An 18,567-nucleotide genomic window follows, 5' to 3' on the forward strand; every position below is an offset into this window, starting at 1 on the left:
CTTCAACTATATGTGTTTTTGAATTAATTTAATAATATTTTGGTTAACTGTGTATACATAGTGCTTTCAATATATTCCACTTGGTTTAATTTCATAAATATTGTATCCAGGTGAACATAATTTGGAGCACGAAGTTCAAGTCACACGTGAAAAACACGACCTAGTTTCATCTCGAGTTCAATGCGACAAGTGCTGCCAACCTGTTCATATGTAATAAAATATGTACAGCTGATGGCTTTTGCCATTAATATTCTGGCTCGTAAATTTGAAAAATTAAAAATAATTTATAAGATAAGATGTTAACTTATGCGACCATAAGCTGTAATTATATATACCTATACCATAGATTAGCAAAAGCTACAGACACAAAGGACTCTCGATTCACACGAGATCTGTGTGTAAAAACATCATCTATAATACAATTGTACATACATTTATCAATACAAGAAAACTTATTTAGGTTGTTGTTAACAAATAATAACTAATAAATTTGGTTACTTTTAATTGATCAATAATTTAAAGTTTGCATTTATAAGCAGTTCGAAATTGAAATTTACCGCTTATTGCGATATTGCCCAACACTGAATCCAAGTATTTCTTATGCGAACTTGCAGTGCATCGTACAAAATTAAATCTGTACGCGTGCGATGTGAATGACTACACTCTCTGAGAGCAAAATTTAACTATCGATAAGTATTGAAAACAGCTGTATCACTAATGGTTCTGTTATTTACTAGTTCCAAACGACGATTGATTTGCTGTTAGCAGCGTTTCATTAAACGATGTATGAATTTAGGACCATTTACGGCTTCACTCAATGCTTGAGTTCCGTATGTTATATTATATATATACATAATTATTTTTTATTTTCCAAAAAATAATTATTGCGGCTTGTTATCGATAACAGTGAAGCAACTGTTAAGTTAACAGACGTACAACAATCTTCGTTTGATGCACGAAGAAGAAGAAGAAGCGAAGTCGTGGAATACATACATAAATTCTGCGGCTGCTGGGCCTATCGTGATTTTTTTTAATAGTTTTTTTTTAAAGGGTAGACAATAAGCGTATGGAAAACGGAGTGGAAAATGGCTTATTGCCCGATAGCGACCAACTAGGAGCGCGTGAAAATCAAATGGGCAGCAGCACAGACGGTGAGGGCGAAGGCGAGGGCGATACGACGCCTCAGCCGCAACAAACAACAAATGACGATGTAAGTGACGGCGAAGTGGATGGGGAGCGCGATTTGTCTGTGTCGGATGCGGCTGAGGCAGAGGCCGAAGCAGAAGCGGACGCAGAGATAGCCCCAGCTGAAAACGTACCACCGTGTAGAATTTCCATTTTGGAGGACAGTCTGTGCGAAAAAGACGTTGATAGCGATGTGCCCGATGACGAGAATGATGATGAGGTGCGTGCCGTGAACTTTTCCTTTTTAGCCACACAATATTTTGTTGGAATCGCTTTAAATATATGTTTTTGGGAACAGGCCAAAGAGAACTACGAGGGATTCAACGGCACTGGACGCACAGTTACATTACAAACGCTAATGGCCGCCAATGTCCTGCAGCCCGGAAAATCGCTGATGACTATTGATTATCTTGGGCAAAAATTTGTGGGCGATTTACTGGCGGATGGTAAAATAAAATCACAAGAGACTGAAACCATATTTCTAACACCAAGTGCGTGGGCCATGCACTGTAAGCGTATCATAAACCCCGAAAAGAAAAGTGGTTGCGGTTGGGCATCCGTCAAGTATAAAGGAAAGAAACTTGATGCCTATAAAAATACCTATTTGCGAAAGTGTGCTTTGCAAAAGGAGTCGACACCTGAAGACGGTGATCCAGGTAACAAATATTAGGCAGTAATTTGCTAATTAAGTAATCTCGCTACTTAAAATGTAGCATGTATTTTAAAGTACTTAATGAGAGTAGTCTAAGCTGGTAAATACAGGGAAAGGTCAATCAACGGACAAAGCCCTTTGAAATTGTTATGTTCTGTTTTTTTCTGTAAATAGCGTTCTTGTTACTGATAAAAATGCCTAAATTTGTTTTCTTTTTTTAATAGATGCAGAACGCAAGACCGATTCGCCAGATCTTGTTATAAAACGGGCAGTATTTCCGCACAATACTGTAGCCAATCGCAATATAATTCAGTAAGTTTTCAAATAGTTTTTAGTAAAATATGATCGATTAATGTGGTTATTACAGTGATGCCAATATGCTGATTGAGGCCGTTCCATTCACATCGGTTGGCAAATTACAACCATTTTTGTTAAGCATCACCTCCTCCGCTCTGTTGTTGGCCGACTTTCACTGCCATTTGACGGTGCGTGAGGTTTGCGGCTATCTGGGTGGCACCTGGGACATGAACACGCACAGTGAGTCCGGCCTTAAGAACTGATCATGTTTGTCTGTTGGCATGTTCAACTGTTTTTCATTTTTGCAGCATTGACAATTAAGAAATCATATCCATGTCGTAATACACGCTTTGATCGCCAACGTGCCGGGGAAGTAGAGCGTGATATACAGAAGATGATGATACAAGATCAAGTATTGCTCGTTGGCTGGTATCACTCGCATCCCAAGTTTCAAGCTGAACCCACTTTACGCGATTGCGACGCACAGCTCGACTATCAAATACGCATGCGTGGCGTTAGTGATCTCACGTATACGCCATGTGTTTCATTAATTATTTGTAAGTGTGCTAAATTTGATGTAAAACCCATAGTAAAATTGATCTGCTTATATTTTAGCACCCTACTATGAAGAGAATCCTACTTTGGAATCGGTGGTCAAGTGTATATGGATAGTGCCACCAAATGAAAATAAACAGTCCATGGAATATGGACGACCGATGCTAATGCAATATTCTGTGCTGCCAGATAAAGAGATACCAGAGGAGGTGCGCACTGAAATACAGTCCTGCGTCGATTACTATACACAGTTTCGCGGCGAGATTGTCAAATTTCGAAATATTTACAACAATGATGTAACCTACAACGAGAAATTAAAGAACACGCTCTATCCGAAGTTTCCATCCAAGCAAAATGATAAGGCGTTATGGAATTGGTTATGTGCCGTCTTGGACTGTGAGCAGGAGGATGATTTTATACCACCGAAAACCATTAAAATTATTGACAATGATAAAGAGGACGTAGTAGTAAAAACGGAGACACAGCCGCAAGCCGAATCAGTTAATGAAATAAAACTGGAACAACAACCCAAGGAGGAGCCTTTGGGCGAGAGTATTCAATTGAATGCTGTTGATGATGTGGCACGCAAAGCTGAGGAGGAAACCTCCTTGCAAGCCGAACAAAAAGCCAGTGAACTGAAAGTAATGTCGCTGCAGGAGCAGCTTTGCATGCCCTCGGGACTTAATATGAATCCAGTGCGGATGTTGTCACCGTTGGCCACGCCAAATCCTACGAATCACACGCCAGCTGCTGTGCCAACTGCCGTGGCGCCATCCATGCCGCTGAATGCACCAGTAAGTCAACTACTTCCGCCACAGACGCCGGCTACAAACAGTGGACTTGGCGCTGCAGTACAGTCTGCCTCTCCGCGTGACAGCCCAACAAGCATACAGTTACAGTCGAATGCTGCTAGTCCCGCCAAGTTTGAGCTGCCAGTGCGTGCCTCGCCGTCGCCAGCCAAATCAGATGCATCATCGCACACATCCCGCACACGCAATTCGCCAGCGCCAAGTCCAGGCAAGTTCAGTGTCAGTGATATTGCGCGAAATAGCCCAAGCATAACACCCAACAAATATGATTTGACTACACCGCTGGTACCACCGTCAGCTGCGTGTTTGCCTACGGCCAACGATCTAATGGCGGCCAGCTTGGCACAGCTGGCTGGTCAATTGCCGCCCAATTTTCTTCAAGCCGATTTAGCAGCACTTTTCCAACAGCAACGCAAAGATTATGGCAGTTCATCGCTAAATCAACTAGCTGCAGCGGCAGCCAAGGTTGGTGGCTCAAAGCAGACCAGCAATGCGGCGACGCTGGGCAATCTAAGTGATCCCAATGTGGCAGCGGCAGTGGCTGCCTATTCTAACAGTTTCAACATGCCACTGCCGTCAGGCAGCAATAACAGTGGAAGTGGCAGCAATAACAATGGTAATAATAATGCCGGCAGCAAATCAAAGATGGATCGCTCCAAGTCTTCAGCTTCCTCGTCTTCATCCAACTCAAGCTCATCTTCAAATTCTTACAAAACAAAGCTAATGAAAGAGCTGGACGAGCTCAAGAACGACCCTTTAAAGATGAGCGAACTGATACGCTCGCCCGAATATGCTGCGCTGCTGCTGCAGCAGGCAGAGGCCTTGGGCGCTACTACACTGGGAACCCTGGGATTTAGCTCGGATTTGAATTATCTAACGGGCAATCAACAAGTTGCGAATCCAACAAGCAGCAAGTCTTCAAAATCCACATCAGCAACAACGTCGTCAGCTTCGGCAGCAGCAGCTGCAGCTGCTCTCAGCGCCGACTACAACAATCTAATACAAGCATCCAAACTCTTGGGCTATGATTCCTACATGCAACAGCAGAGCAAACAAAGCAATGATTTAAACGTGTTCCTACAGCAACAAATGGCTGCAGTTGCGGCTGCATCGATACCGCCGCCGCCTGTTGCTAGTAGCAGCAGTTCGAAAAAGCAGCAGCAACAGCAACAGCAGCTTCAACAGCAATCAGCAGCCCAGGCGGATTACACAGCACTGCTCCAGACCTATACAAAACTATTTGATCCGAATAATCAGTTTGCCGCAGCTATGGCCTCAACTGGCAGCAAACACATGAGCGGTGCACACAATGAATTATCCGCTTTACTTGCTGCTGGCGCTGGTAGCATGGCCACGACTGGTGGCGGCGGCGCTGTCAGTTTGAAGCAAAAGCAAAAGGATATGCAGTCTGATATGCTGAATCAGCTGCTGCAATTGGAAAAGCAAGATTCGGAGATTAAGGCGCTATTATATCGCCAGAATAAGGCAGCTGCTGATCTCGATGCGCTCTTTGCAACGCCATCGGGTGCTGCTGCTGCTGTGGCAGCTGCTGCAGGCAATGCCACGAAATCAGGCAGCAGCAGCTCAGCAACAGCAGCTGGCGGCATAGCAACAGGTGTACCATCTCCATCAACACTATCTAATTCGGCTGCCTACTACAATGCACTTGCGCAGGAGAAAATGCAAGATTATGCGGCATTCTTTCAACAGCAGCACGGCAAGTACGGAATTCCGGATCCACTGTCAAAGTCTACGCTAGCGGCTAATAATATGTTTATGTCACCATCGGCGCTGTTTAAAATACAACAAGAATCCCTATCGGCCATGATGATGAAGCCACCAAAATCAACTACGCCGTCGTCCGCGCGTACCAGAGAGTCGTCAGCCTCGCCGGCACTGGAACGCCTCACGCCCACCAAGTCCATCACCAGCAACGCCGGTGGCGGCAATTCGAACTCCGGCAGCAAATACAATTTTAGTGCCGTCGATTTGGCCATATCAAGCGTGCCCTCGAACACGCCATCTCCAGCGCCATCTGATGGCAGTAGCGGCTCCTCGCATCGGCGTCCATCGCCAGACTTAAGTCGCCTTTATAGCGAATTGGCGCCACCGGGTGCACTTCTGGGAAATGCTTTGCCGAAAAAGCGCATGGAATTTGCCTCGGTAGCCGATTTGGCTGCGCCGCCGCCGGCCAAGATACCGAAAAATAATGTGGGCGATGATGTTTTAAATTTATCACACGATTAGGAGAGGCGATTTGGGTGTTGCTCCTATCAACCGCATGTCCCAGTGAATGCAGTATTTCCTTATCAGTATCTACCCTTAAATGCACCAGAGCATTCAATTATATATATATATATATATATATATATACAGCATGACACGCGAATCTCCTAAGCTCCGAGTAAAAGGCAAATTAATAATTTAAATTGTAAACACCTGTTAAATCGCAGTCTACTCATAATTGAGATTGTGGACACACGAGCATTTTTTGCAGGAGATTGTATGTAAAATGAAGTAGAATAAGAAGAGGTGAACAAAAAAGAGTACAGTATTTGGAGAGTTGAATTTGAAACCTGTTTAAGAGCAATTGCATCTGCCTAGAGGAACATATTTTCTATCCCATATAAAGACCATGGAACACTCGATGACATTCACATACTGATCATCATTGTAACAAATTTTATATACTTGTTTTAAAATGAGAAATGAAAACTTACCAGAAATCTGTAGATAAATGTACGCATTTAGTCCATAAACTGTTGTTGGCTGCAACTGGAATATGCAAAAGTCTCTTAAGCGCTTGATGTCTTTAAACATATTATTTATAAACTATTTTAGGTTTAATTACTGCACAAAGGTACTTTAAGTATTTTAAAATAGTACATATACAGACAAAAACATACATTATAAACTGTAATACACGTAATATATGTACTGCATAATTTCCAATTAACTTTGCCGAAATAAAATATATAAACTAGGTTTTTAGTTTACAATATTAAAATAATAAATATAGTAAAATATATGCTTTTCCACTATCATACGCTCACTGAAACCGACCTAATCGACATTTTTTGCTCTTGTCGATTTGTCGTTAGGGGTCAAAATACCGGTTCGACATTTTGTTATGAACCATTTGAATGAATCTAGAACCAGCAGAACTGCTATGCAAAATATGATGTGAGTAGCTTGTTGTTGTTTGCGCAGTATGTCGATTTCGAGATCATAACGAAAAACAACAACATGGAGAAGTGTGGCTGTGATAAAGATGCATAGGTAACTAGGAACAGGTGTTTACGTGCCGTTTAGCTCTTTGGGGGACCGGCTTATCGTGACGACTAGTTTCCACAGTGAATTATCAAGACAACAAGATATTTGAAAACAAGCTATCCCAGTAAAGGTCTGCTCGACTCAATATTACCCTAAATATATATGCTGCGCTTACAAGTCGGCCTAGGTCGGTATCTGGTTGTTACCAAAACCTAGCATGCTCTATTCATTTCCCCTATAGGGTATTAAAGACAGACACAGTTCATATAAATAGCTGCGATCTCTGCTCGGGCAGCAATAGTCTGTTATTCTCTCCCTCCGCTACACACATGTCGCAATACAAGGTAAATCCAATGCGTAGAGTTCTCTTGATATAAAAAAAAAATAGTGAAAATAAAAAAGTTACTTTCAAAGAGATGAAAAATATATTGAAAAATGTGTCGGACAGCACCACCCATATAATCCTTAATCGGAAATGTTTCGGATGATTTTTCCTTCGGTTTTCTGTGTGTGATTTACTAAGCCAAGCATATAGCTAATGCCTTGTATATTATAGTATTTAACAGGTTTTGGCGGCCATTTCTCGTCAGAGGACGAACGCTGTCCAAACTCCCTGCCAGTGGCGCAGAATTCGCCACAGCAGTGCCCCTATGGACTCTACGCGGAGCAGTTATCCGGTTCCGCATTCACTGCGCCACGTTCTGAAAATGTGCGAACTTGGCTTTATAGGAAGCTGCCCAGTGCCGTTCACAAGCCTTTTCAACCGTTTAGCGGTGCAAAATATTTGAGCAACAATTGGGGTGAGCAGCCTCCAAATCCTAACCAGGTATGCGGAGAGTTTAGCTTTGTTGCACAACATTTCATGAGCTTGACTTCTATCTAAAAATGATCAGATGCGCTGGAAACCATTTGATATACCGGCACGGGATCAAAAAAGCCTTACATTTGTTGAGGGACTTCACACGGTTTGCGGTGCCGGCGATATAAGAGCACGGCACGGCTTGGCCATCCACATCTACCTATGCAATGTGTCTATGGACGACTCTGCATTCTACAACAGCGATGGCGATTTTCTCATAGGTGGGACAAACGGCTATTATTATACTTTTGATTTGGAATAATAAATGGATTTTCAGTGCCACAAGAGGGCATTCTGGACATAACAACCGAGCTTGGGCGAATGACGGTGGCCCCAAATGAAATCTGTGTCATTCCTCAAGGCATACGGTTTGCCGTAAGAGTCAAGTCACCGAGTAGGTGAGTGTATATTTTAAATACAAGCTTCTCTTGTATTTGGTAATAACTTTAAAATGTTTTTAAAAACTTTAGAGGTTACATACTTGAGGTTTTCGATGGACATTTCTGTTTGCCCGACCTGGGTCCTATTGGGGCAAATGGTCTAGCCAATCCAAGGGACTTTGAAACACCAGTTGCTTGGTTTGATAATACGGATTTTAAGGGTACGTTTAGTGCTCCCTTTCCACTTGATTTAATTATTTTCATTTTGATTTATTTATAGAGTTTCGCGTGATTTCCAAGTACCAAGGCAGCCTGTTTGAGGCAGAACAGGAACACACTGTTTTTGATGTAGTTGCCTGGCATGGCAATTATGTGCCTTACAAATACGATCTATCGAAATTTATGGTAATTAATTCGGTTAGCTTTGATCACTGCGATCCCAGTATTTTTACGGTGCTTACCTGCCCGAGCTTAAGGCCGGGTACTGCCATAGCCGATTTTGTTATCTTCCCTCCGCGCTGGTCTGTCCAGGAGCACACTTTCCGTCCGCCCTATTATCACAGTCAGTATTCATTATTGTAAGCAATCCACTTGTCAGTAAGTAAAACGAAAATTCTTGAAGGGAATTGCATGAGCGAATTCATGGGTCTCATACTCGGCCGCTACGAAGCCAAGGAGGAGGGCTTTGCTGCCGGTGGTGCTACTTTACACTCGATGATGACTCCGCATGGTCCTGATGCCAAATGCTTTGATGGTGCTTCGAATGCTGAACTTAAACCTGAACGCATTGCCGAGGGAACACAGGTTTGTCGGTTTTTTAACTGCCATGTCTAACACTTCAAATTTACACTTTTCATTTTAAATTTTATAGGCATTTATGTTCGAGTCGTCACTTAGTTTGGCCGTTACTAAATGGGGCGTCGAGACGTGCCAGAAATTAGATGCTCAGTACTACGAATGCTGGCAGGCGCTTAAAAATAACTTTAAAATCGACAATTGATGGGTTACAGTCGGTTGCAGACAGTGGAGCATGGGTTACGGGTTAACAACGCTTACATTTATTTAAGTATTTTGCGATAAAAATGTCCGATAGACATTAATAAATGTTTAGGTTAGAACCGTGTGACACGATCGCTCCATTATTTGTTCTCAGAGCAGCTCAGGTCTAGAGCCTAAATGAGATGCTCGGAGCCGAGCGAGGGCTCCGGTTGCTCAACACTTGGCTGCCGTTCAATCGACAGACGCACAATTGGTTGCAATTGATCTGCACTGTTTCTGTGACCTTTGACAGCGCAGAGGCTTTGTGCGAGGTGGTAACATTATCGTCGGAACGCCGGCTGTATAAGGATTTGGTAGCACAGTTACATGACCCTGTTCTCATGTTCATGGGCATATTTGGAAACTTCAACAAAGACAAGTCGCCACCTCTAGTCTTTGAGCAGCAGCCATTTGAAGAATCCACAGTACTAATCAGATCTGGTGCCCAGTCGTTGATCATTAGCGCTCGCATTTCGGGTTGCAATTGCTTGGTTAGCCAATAGGTTCGCATGTCACCCTTGCCCTAAAATGAAAGCATCTATTTAGGAGGGGATACTCTTTTAAATTAAAAATCTTTTACTTTAATGTTGGTCAGGCCTCGCTCGACGCATATGTAGCCTCCAACGGCTTGCAGCAATTGATAGGTCTCCTCCGATATGTGGATCTTCATTGCTGCGCCGGTACTCTCCATGCGCGAGGCCGTGTTGACGGTATCCCCAAACAAGCAATATCGTGGCATCTATTGGGGTATGTGTTTAGAAAAAAACTATCCAGTCAAAAAGAGCTCAGGACGTTTACCTTCTGCCCAACGACACCAGCTGCGCAAGGACCAGAGTGTATGCCAATACGGAATTGCACCGTTTCTGTTGGCTTATGTCGAATTTTGAGATTCCCAACAGTTTCAAGCAAATGGAGCGCTAATGAGGCTATCTCGCCGGCGTGACGATTACCATTTTTTAAAGGTAGCCCAGATACTACCATATATGCGTCTCCAATCGTCTCCACCTTATATTGAAAACATCGAATAAGAGTCTTTAAGAATGTGAAAATCTTACCTTATAAACATCGTAATTGGATATTATGGAATCGCAGCATGTATACAAATCGTTCAGCATTTCGACAACCTCAAATGGAGTGCTGGTGGTGCAGAGTTCAGTGAAGCCGACTATATCGCTAAATAGAATAGTCACACAATCAAAGCACTCGGCCTTAACAGGATCGCCACTTTTTAACAATTCTGCTACCGTTCTGAAAACAAATTATAATGAATCATTTAAATCGATATTTTATTTGTTTTGGGCGGTGTATTGGAAATCCTCTTACCTGGGCAGCATTTGATACAAAAGCATATCAGTTTTCTTTTTCTCCTCGTATAGTAAATTGGTTCGTTCCTGGATACCCCGGAAATAAAACGCTTGATCCCGAAGTTCCAGTTTGGGTTTCGACTCAAACACGGTACCCCTGAGCAACTACATCGGGTCACAAATTATATTTTGGACGGCTTTCACAGGAAAGAGTATGTGGTGGCAGCATACCTTGACATCCAAGAAGCCTTCGACCGGGTGTGGCACGCAGGACTCCTCTCTAAGATAAAGGACAAATTGAATCCGCAGCTATTTAGCACCATTGCGAGCTTCCTAACTGAGAGAACCTTTCAAGTGGTGCAGGATGGAGTAGCCTCTCAAACCAAACGCATAAAAGCGGGCGTTCCACAAGGCAGCGTCTTGGGTCCCACGCTATATAGCCTGTTTACACATGACATGCCCACAGCAAATGCAAGCAGACGGAATGATCGGCAGGACCTTCTGGTGGCCACGTTTGCTGACGACACGGCAATCCTTGCAAAAAACAAATGTGTGTACGTGGCAACTGACCTCTTGCAGGAATACCTCAAGCGATTTGAAAACTGGGCTTGTAGATGGAACATCGCAGTGAACCCTGGAAAGTGCGCCACGGTTACCCACACTCTACGCAAGGACTCATGCCCCGGACTTTTTCTTCATGGTGAGCTTCTAGAGCAATATCGTCAACACAAGTACCTAGGTGTCACTCTCGACAGACGACTTACATTTAGTAAGCACGTCTCTGCAGTAACGAGCAACATCAAATCTAAGATAAGGCGAATGAGCTGGCTCCTCAACTCCAAAAACAAACTCTCGCTCCGAAACAAGGTCCTAATCTACAAGGTAATCCTTGCCCCAGTGTGGCGTTACGGGCTTCAAGTTTACGGTATAGCTGCAAAAACACACCTGAACAAAATTCGCATCATTCAGGCCAAAACCCTGCGCAAAATAACTGGAGCCGAATGGTATATTCGCACACGCGACATCGCCAAGGACCTCAAGGTTCCAATGGTGGGCGACATAGTCAACAGGCAAGCAGCGAGCTACTCAACAAAGCTCCACAACCACCCAAACATCCTGGCGAGGAGCCTGCTAAGGAGGCGAAGAAGAAGGCGACTGAAGAGGACCTACCCAACCGACCTAATCGATCGTTATGTATAGGTGACAAGCTTCGTTAATTACACCAAAATATGTTTCTGTAATCTGTTAACCTAATTGTATAACTAATTGTAAAACCACAATCATCGCTAAGCTAAGTAATTATGTCACTCTGATAAAAGTTGCTAACATAGAGTAACAGGATACCAGATTTCTTAATAAACAAAATATAAAAAAAAAAAAAAAAAAAAAAAAAAAAAAAGTTCCTGGACCAGGCCCTCTAAATTGTATGCATATTTCTCCATTATCGCCAGCATGTTATCAAATATGTTTGGTTTTCTAAAAAATACATGGCTTTAAATAGATAATAAATAATTTAAGTGTTTAAACTAACAAGCCAGCTTGAAGTTCCTTCAAATGCATTCGGACAAGTCTAATGTCCGGGCGCACTTCGGGATCCTCATCCCAACAAAGACGCAAGCAGTTACGTATGTAATTTGGTATATTTAAAGTATTAAGGGCTGGCCGAAATACACCATGCTGCAGCAGATCCGGACTTTTTACGAATTTAATGATCTCTAAAAGAAAACTGTCAATGATATTTTTAATGGAGTATAGTTTTTCAAATACCTTCTTTTGTATACGCAGTCTCCCCCCAGGGTCCCTTTCGGCCAATCATCTCATATAGTAAAATGCCAAAAGAATAAATATCGCCCTTCTGGGATCCACGGGCTGGCCGAAACGAATTGCGTAAGAGTTCGGGCGCCATACAGAGGGCACGCTTTAATTCTAGTTCCGTTCTTTATAAAAAAAATTGAATTCAAATGGAAATAAAGCAAAGCTGAATATAATGAGAATTGTTGTGCGTACTTGTTTGGCTCATCCTGACCCGCCTTAAGTTCGTGAAGACCAAAATCCGAGATTTGGCAGACCCACCTTGAGTCGATGAGGCAGTTACTCGATCGTAAATTTCCATGCGAAATAATCTCCGAGTCGTGCAGGTAAATGAGGCCTTTAAGTATATCTGACACCAATGATGAAATGAACATATGATCCAAATGCAGATCTTCGTTTGCAAGAACATCTTCTAGGCTTCCCCGCGCACAATATGTTGAGAATATTATTACAGAGCCATGATCAATTGATGCTCCAATAAAATTAATTATGTTTTCATGCCGAACCTGAAGTATATGTTACACATTTTCATCTCATCTAAGCATTAGTACAGCTATATAAATGCTCACCTCTCGCATCAATTTTAATTCCTTGCGAATAGAACGCGTTATGTCCACATTCTTTTTATGAATTTTTTTCATGGCAACAATGTTACCACGAAAAAGAGCTACAGCCAATATAATAAAATATATTAAATTTTACCTAATATATTGTATGTGAGATTATTTACCAATGTTTGTGAATGACCTTTTGTTCGGCTCCCCAACAACTAAAATACTTTGACGGCAAATTTGAACCTAGGATGTGGGAGATAATTAATTGGATAAGTAATCACAATTATTATATTATATAGTTTCTAGCGTATGACGTACAATATTCTTATGGCTTGGATTGTTATATTCGCCCAAGTTAATCACAGTGACTTCTTTCATGTCCACCTTCCACAATAAGCCAGCCAATGTCTGTTCGTAGCGATAATGCCTTTAAAGAAGTTTATTGATTGTCAATAAATATATAAAATTGAATGGGTTTACTTGAACAACAGCGCGATTGCAACGACCAAAACGAATGCAAATAATGGAGCAGTGACCATGTATCGCCAATCCAGCTTTTTGCGTGGACACAACTCGCCATAGAAACCGCACATTGGCTCCGCAAGCGGCGGTCGACCGTTTAGCCACTGAATAGGTCTGCCGTTTTTAATATACCGAAATTCCTAAATAAAGCAAATCAAGTTAACAAAGCAAGTTACAATCTGTGCTGAATCGCTAACCGGTATAACAGAGTCCTTATTGTAGACAAAAAATCCAACTGGCTGCATGGACATTTTAGCTAGCGAATTACTAGATCCACCGTTTGCATCGCTCTGAAGCGTTATTACAGTATAGTTGCCCTCCGCATCGCCATTGGAGTCAATGAATACCTGACAATGAAAAACGGAGTGTTAATAGAGCTCGATTGGTTATTCAACATCAATTGGTATTCATACATCAAAGCCCTGAATCGAGTGATATGATCGATTGAATATATGACTCATAACCAGATTTCCATCGTTTATATCGCCTCCCAGCTGGAGTACCTCTGTGATGGCACGTGCATAGATCATTACGCTATCATACAGATGTAGACCGTATATGGGAACCTAGAAAGATATGTGTGTGTGCAGTTTAACGGAAGGTATAATGAGGGACTTTGGATAACATACTGAAATATTCTCAAACACTCGTTGATGATAGGGCACCAGAAATGGCGCTTTACGTGCATACTCTTTGATTTTAGTACAAATGTCACTAGAATTATAGGTGAAAATTTATGTTTTAATATTTAGCATAGAAAATACATTTAAACAATTTGCAATACATAAACGGTAATGTTAACAAAAATTAAAATAATACAGTGAATGAAATTTGAATCAGTTAAGCATAGCATTAACCCATTCATTTATTATTATTATGTATGAAAATAATAAAATGAATATACATACAACACTTTTATAGGAGGTGTTAGTTAGCAATTACCGAATATGAGGGTTTTGTGGATATGTCATGCTTATTTTTATAACTGAACGAAATGAGATTTTATCCAGTGATTTGCTCTTTTCTTTTCTAATATAAGGATCTAAGTAATCTGCAATAAGATGGTGCATGCATTAAACCTCAAGGGCAATTGATGGTGGTTAGTTTTTCAATGAACTTACTACGTTCCATTATATTGACACGGTTCGCATTATAGATCTCATCGTCCACAGATATAACAATGTAATCTCCGCTTTCGAGAAGTCCACGATTTTGCAGGCAGCGCACAAAGTCCACCATGGCAATATGCTCTCCGATAAATACGTATACTAGTTGATGTTTTCATCATGGACTAGCTTAGTTTCTATATAAGCTTAAAGAATGCCAGCATATAAATACTTACTGCGTGTCGTTGTGTAAGTCTCTTCAATAATATTTTCAATTTGCGACAATGTTTTCTTAATGGGTATATAATCCGATATGTATTTAAAATGCGTTATGGTAAAGTTTCTCGATTCAGCAAGTTCCTGTCATTGTAAAAAGTGTTAAATGTATTTTTGTAGATTTTATGATGCATTACCTGAATAGCGCTAGCCACATCGGAGCCCCAAATGGGCTTTGAACTAACCACAATTGCAAATTTTTTCCAATCATATGCACTTAATAGGCTTATAACACTTTTGGAGACCTACGTTTGTGTATTCAGTTCAAGTAATTAGAAAATATTGCATATAAATTGATCTACCTTCGAAGCGGGGGCGAGGGTCCGTGCAAAGGTGGGAAAGGTACTCTTATTGGAAACAATTGAGTCAGAGCATTTCTAAAGTGTTTCATTCTTAGATATTTTTATACGTTTTAATGAAAACCAGATCTACTTACAAATGAGAGCATTGGAATATTCCAGGCGGAGGCCAGCAACGCCTCAGTTGTGCAGCTTTCATCGGGTCCTATGAAAGCCTTCACCCGTTTTTCCCTCAGTTCTGTCATAAGTCTAGTAATCATAGGTAAAAGGTGACTGTGAATGTTGCATACATTTTAACTATACCTTAATGGTTTCACTCGATATGCACTGGTTGTGTGACCTATGTCAAATGGAATAAATTTAAGTGTCTTGCCTGGCAGCAAATTCACGTTTTTATTGACATCCTCTACGGCAAGCGGCAAACCGCCAAGAGTTACCTGTTGAAAAAAAAAATATACAATTTACTAAAGGATTTAATATCGACAAATTTTATTTGTAAAATTGTTAAACTTTGCTAAACTTTCCGTTAACGTGATTAATAAAAGCACAGATAAGGAAAATTTCTATCAAGAAAGTGAGAGACTGCAAAAAATATATATATTTAGAATTTTATGTTGGCGGAATTTGGAACATTTCAAAACCAAGTGCATGATTGATTGCTTGAGCGTAGCTGAGGAGCTCATGATTTTGAATATTTTCAGTTAGCTGCAGCGCATTTGCCAAGTTATTATGATGCCTTATAGCGATAATGCACGAAACTATAAATAATATTAGCTGTAAAAGAAAGAGCGTTAAACTGAAGAGCAAAAATATATTGGACAATTCGTCTCTGGCTAGACACTCCCATAGGCTGAATGCGTGCTGTACGAGTTCTTGAAACACCTTCAAACTCCAAGGAAGAAGCATCACGAAGCTAAATCGCAGCCAAGCTTGCAGGCTTGCGCCACATAGTCGACAGAGAAACTCATGACATGGACCCCCCGAATGTATGTACAATATGCCATATCCATAATAGCATGTGCTTAATGCTAATCCGGTGTATAATAGACTATAGGCCAGTTCGAAAAGTATGTCCTGATAGTCGAGATCATGAATTCGCCGTATTATGCACAACATTTGGGTTGTTTCCAGAAATAGAAAAATCCAGATAATTCGCTTTGCCAGCAGAGCACCCATTATATATTTAAATCTGCTAAGCATGTTCTTCGTTTCTTGTAAGATTTCTAAATTGAATACCAAAAATATGAAAGTTTAATCAACAACTACTAAAGTTGCAATATTTGTTTGAAACCTCAGATCAGTAATTAATTAACGTTCGGGTTGTCGGTTGTTGATTGATTGCTGTTTCGAAAAAACTATAATTGAACTGACGAAACTCATCAGTAATCCATAAATAGCAATATAACAGAGTGCGTCATGTTGTCATTAACTGTGTTACATATGAAACAAAGTTAACTAATCTCAGAACCTGATGAGCTCTTTAAGCAGCTCAGCAATATATTAAAAATATGCGCATTCTTTCATATTCATATTTGTATGAATTATTCTGTGACATCCGCGCATTCAGCTGAGCTGCATGTAGAAGTTGCAACAAAGGGCTTTTGTTGCCGCCTCGAAACGGAGAAGCTAGTGTTCAGGGGATGACTTCTCAGCCCTTAGGTGGTTACAGGTGAAGCTGGCTTTGGACTTGTCGTTGTCATGGCAATTTAACTGTAAAGAGTAGTTCGTTATGTGAATTTAACTTAAAGTCTATCATTAATTTCTCTTGTTTCATAATATGCGCATGTTCAAGTGGTCTGGATTGTGCCTTCGTTTAATTTGATTGACTGAGCGTATAAACCAAAGTCAAACTTGGCCCATTTTTTGGCCATTGACATGCCAACATATTGACAAAAACCATGCATACATTAAAACATCTCTTTTTATTCTAATTAAGTGAAGTATATCATAGCAAAGTATTCGAAAAAGGTAGCTTCCATTTGAGTTAAGCCTTTGAAAAGGACTTGAATGAAATCAATATATTTATTTTGCTGTCATCAGTAAACTAATTGTTGATATCCAGGCATTTTTGCAACTAAACACAAAGGATGCTGACTCGAATCCAAGGCTTGCCAAGCTGTATCTATTTAATAAGTCAAATTAACAGCACCGAGAAAATTATTATAATAAAAATAACTTTATCCTTTAAAGAACATCAGTTAAATTCACTTTAGAAATATTATTATTATTAATAATTAATATAATTTGTATTGCTCTTATATTGAGTAACGGATACCTCAGACGACTTACCCGCATTTGAGAGTATTCAGCCAGGAATCCAATATTTATTGTGTCTTTCGAGGCAGCTGTGTAGTTCCGTTGAGATGACAGGATTGCGGTAGCAGCCACAAGGAAGATGCGGATATTGTGAAAAATGCGATTGTGTGTCATGTTAACCGGGCACATTAAAGACGAACAACGCGGAGTTAATGGCAGTAAAGTTTAGTAAGCCGCGTGACACAGACACCGGGTTAAACTAAGTGGGGCAGAGCTTTGAGAAGGTTTACGAGTGAAGAACCGCACTGAAAACTGCACATTTGAAGCGAATATATTCAAACGTGACAATGGGCCACATCTGAGCGTTAAATTTCAAAAGCCGCAACACTTTTGCTCACTTGTTGCTCTGCGAGCCGTTGTTGTTCGACCGTTTATCCCAATGAGACTGCTGCTCGGCGGATGGCTGCCTGGTCCTTTTATGCCGTCAACTTCGTGGGTACACTTCGGCTTGGTTCCGGCATCGAATGGGGACTGTGGTTGTGGGCGGTCTGCGCGCCAAAATGAAATGGCGTTTGGCTGACAGGAGCCGCTGTGGCTAAATTTGCAAGCGTGGGTGTTGGGTATTGACCTGGGTCACAGCGACTTTGTCGGTTTGGTGATCTAAACTAAAAAAAAAAAAAATGTATTGCTCTGTCATGATTTTAATTAAGAGTAACCCAACGGTAAATTATTTTGTCGTAAGCGACTGGTTAGTACGTAAATTTGTAAAGTGTTGAATTAAACTCACATGACTTTAATTTATATTATATTTTGATTCGTCGCGTGTCCTGCTCGCTTTGGGGCTTTATCGACTGTTTTGGTCCTTCAGTAATCCGTTTGTTTTGGAGCTTTTGGTTAAGAGCGTGGGCTTCTACCGGACGTGCTCAAGTTTGGACACTGGTCCATTCGGTTGCATCTCATTTGGTCTGGTTCACGACCAAGGTCAGTTTCCAAGGATTAGGCACTTTAGTGTCCTAACCATGTAACGCCCACGGGCATACTTACCTTTTTTTTTAGCACTTTTTGTAACGCTTACCAATCCTATAAGTGCTAGAACTTTAGAAGGTTTTGCATAACTAATCTGTTGCGTAGTTAGTTATCATATGGTATATGTTGCTTAAATATTTGTGTGTCTGATTTTAAAGCAAAATATTAAATTATTTTTAGAATCATTAACATGCTCAGGTTGGGAGATGTTTATATTCTGCGCAGCGAATTAAGACAAGTGTCTATGTGGACTCGAATGACAATTGTATTGCCGCGAATTTAATTGATTTTACTTATGCGTTTCATGTCAAGTGTCAAGCAAATTAAAATCGACCATGTCATGCTCGTATAACGACATTAGAGA

At 41.0% G+C, this 18,567-nt stretch overlaps 3 protein-coding genes across 5 annotated transcripts; 2 read left to right on the plus strand and 1 right to left on the minus strand.

Annotated features, from left to right (window-relative positions):
* The first annotated feature begins 952 nt into the window (after window positions 1–952).
* LOC6629243 (MPN domain-containing protein CG4751) lies at window positions 953–5,745 on the plus strand. Its single transcript, XM_002051231.4, has 6 exons — window positions 953–1,405; window positions 1,484–1,841; window positions 2,062–2,149; window positions 2,205–2,374; window positions 2,443–2,691; window positions 2,750–5,745. The coding sequence occupies exons 1-6, from the start codon at window positions 1,067–1,069 to the stop codon at window positions 5,743–5,745; spliced, it is 4,200 nt and encodes a 1,399-aa protein (XP_002051267.1). The 5' UTR covers window positions 953–1,066.
* Window positions 2,750–18,553, minus strand: Gyc32E (Guanylyl cyclase at 32E). Of its 3 annotated transcripts, none has more exons than XR_011416769.1 (26): window positions 17,965–18,553; window positions 17,211–17,842; window positions 15,225–15,358; window positions 15,059–15,170; window positions 14,925–14,999; window positions 14,760–14,867; window positions 14,583–14,706; window positions 14,362–14,508; window positions 14,183–14,291; window positions 13,870–13,954; window positions 13,654–13,806; window positions 13,438–13,587; window positions 13,199–13,380; window positions 13,037–13,145; window positions 12,895–12,961; window positions 12,734–12,831; window positions 12,360–12,670; window positions 12,120–12,289; window positions 11,884–12,067; window positions 11,752–11,828; window positions 10,372–10,435; window positions 10,104–10,296; window positions 9,847–10,053; window positions 9,629–9,787; window positions 8,472–9,571; window positions 2,750–8,400 (listed from the first exon to the last, which is right to left on the minus strand). XR_011416769.1 is itself a non-coding variant. In XM_070209332.1 (26 exons), the coding sequence occupies exons 3-26, from the start codon at window positions 17,364–17,366 to the stop codon at window positions 9,176–9,178; spliced, it is 3,570 nt and encodes a 1,189-aa protein (XP_070065433.1). In that variant the 5' UTR covers window positions 17,367–17,489; window positions 17,576–17,842; window positions 17,965–18,553; the 3' UTR covers window positions 2,750–9,175. The 3 variants fall into 3 exon arrangements, 2 of the variants coding, with proteins under 2 accessions (XP_070065433.1, XP_070065434.1); XM_070209332.1 differs by having other exon boundaries at window positions 2,750–9,571; window positions 17,211–17,489; window positions 17,576–17,842; XM_070209333.1 differs by lacking the exons at window positions 13,870–13,954; window positions 14,183–14,291; window positions 14,583–14,706; ... (4 more) ...; window positions 17,211–17,842; window positions 17,965–18,553 and having other exon boundaries at window positions 2,750–9,571; window positions 14,362–14,490.
* Window positions 7,040–9,136, plus strand: hgo (homogentisate 1,2-dioxygenase). The gene is made up of 8 exons (XM_002051230.4): window positions 7,040–7,115; window positions 7,328–7,597; window positions 7,665–7,851; window positions 7,908–8,028; window positions 8,101–8,231; window positions 8,291–8,572; window positions 8,633–8,814; window positions 8,882–9,136. Exons 1-8 carry the CDS (start codon window positions 7,101–7,103, stop codon window positions 9,008–9,010), a joined length of 1,317 nt encoding a protein of 438 aa, XP_002051266.1. The 5' UTR covers window positions 7,040–7,100; the 3' UTR covers window positions 9,011–9,136.
* Window positions 18,554–18,567: the final 14 nt, after the last annotated feature.

The sequence above is a fragment of the Drosophila virilis genome, chromosome 4 (genome assembly GCF_030788295.1).
Source record: "Drosophila virilis strain 15010-1051.87 chromosome 4, Dvir_AGI_RSII-ME, whole genome shotgun sequence".
In the NCBI taxonomy this organism is placed as follows: Eukaryota; Metazoa; Arthropoda; class Insecta; order Diptera; family Drosophilidae; genus Drosophila; species Drosophila virilis.

What these genes read in the sequence shown, in the direction of transcription:
- LOC6629243 (XM_002051231.4), top strand. Translation starts at nt 1,067, where the DNA reads ATGGAAAACGGAGTGGAAAATGGCTTATTGCCCGATAGCGACCAACTA. An exon ending in ATGACGAGAATGATGATGAG is followed by an intron (nt 1,406 to 1,483) that starts GTGCGTGCCGTG and finishes TTTTGGGAACAG; the next exon opens with GCCAAAGAGAACTACGAGGG. An exon ending in ACCTGAAGACGGTGATCCAG is followed by an intron (nt 1,842 to 2,061) that starts GTAACAAATATT and finishes TTTTTTTAATAG; the next exon opens with ATGCAGAACGCAAGACCGAT.
- Gyc32E (XM_070209332.1), bottom strand. Translation starts at nt 17,366, where the DNA reads ATGTGCCCGGTTAACATGACACACAATCGCATTTTTCACAATATCCGC. An exon ending in GACTTACACAACGACACGCA is followed by an intron (nt 14,509 to 14,582) that starts GTAAGTATTTAT and finishes AACATCAACTAG; the next exon opens with TATACGTATTTATCGGAGAG. An exon ending in GAGGCCTGACCAACATTAAA is followed by an intron (nt 9,572 to 9,628) that starts GTAAAAGATTTT and finishes CTTTCATTTTAG; the next exon opens with GGCAAGGGTGACATGCGAAC.
- hgo (XM_002051230.4), top strand. An exon ending in AGCCTCCAAATCCTAACCAG is followed by an intron (nt 7,598 to 7,664) that starts GTATGCGGAGAG and finishes AAAAATGATCAG; the next exon opens with ATGCGCTGGAAACCATTTGA. An exon ending in CCGTCCGCCCTATTATCACA is followed by an intron (nt 8,573 to 8,632) that starts GTCAGTATTCAT and finishes AAATTCTTGAAG; the next exon opens with GGAATTGCATGAGCGAATTC.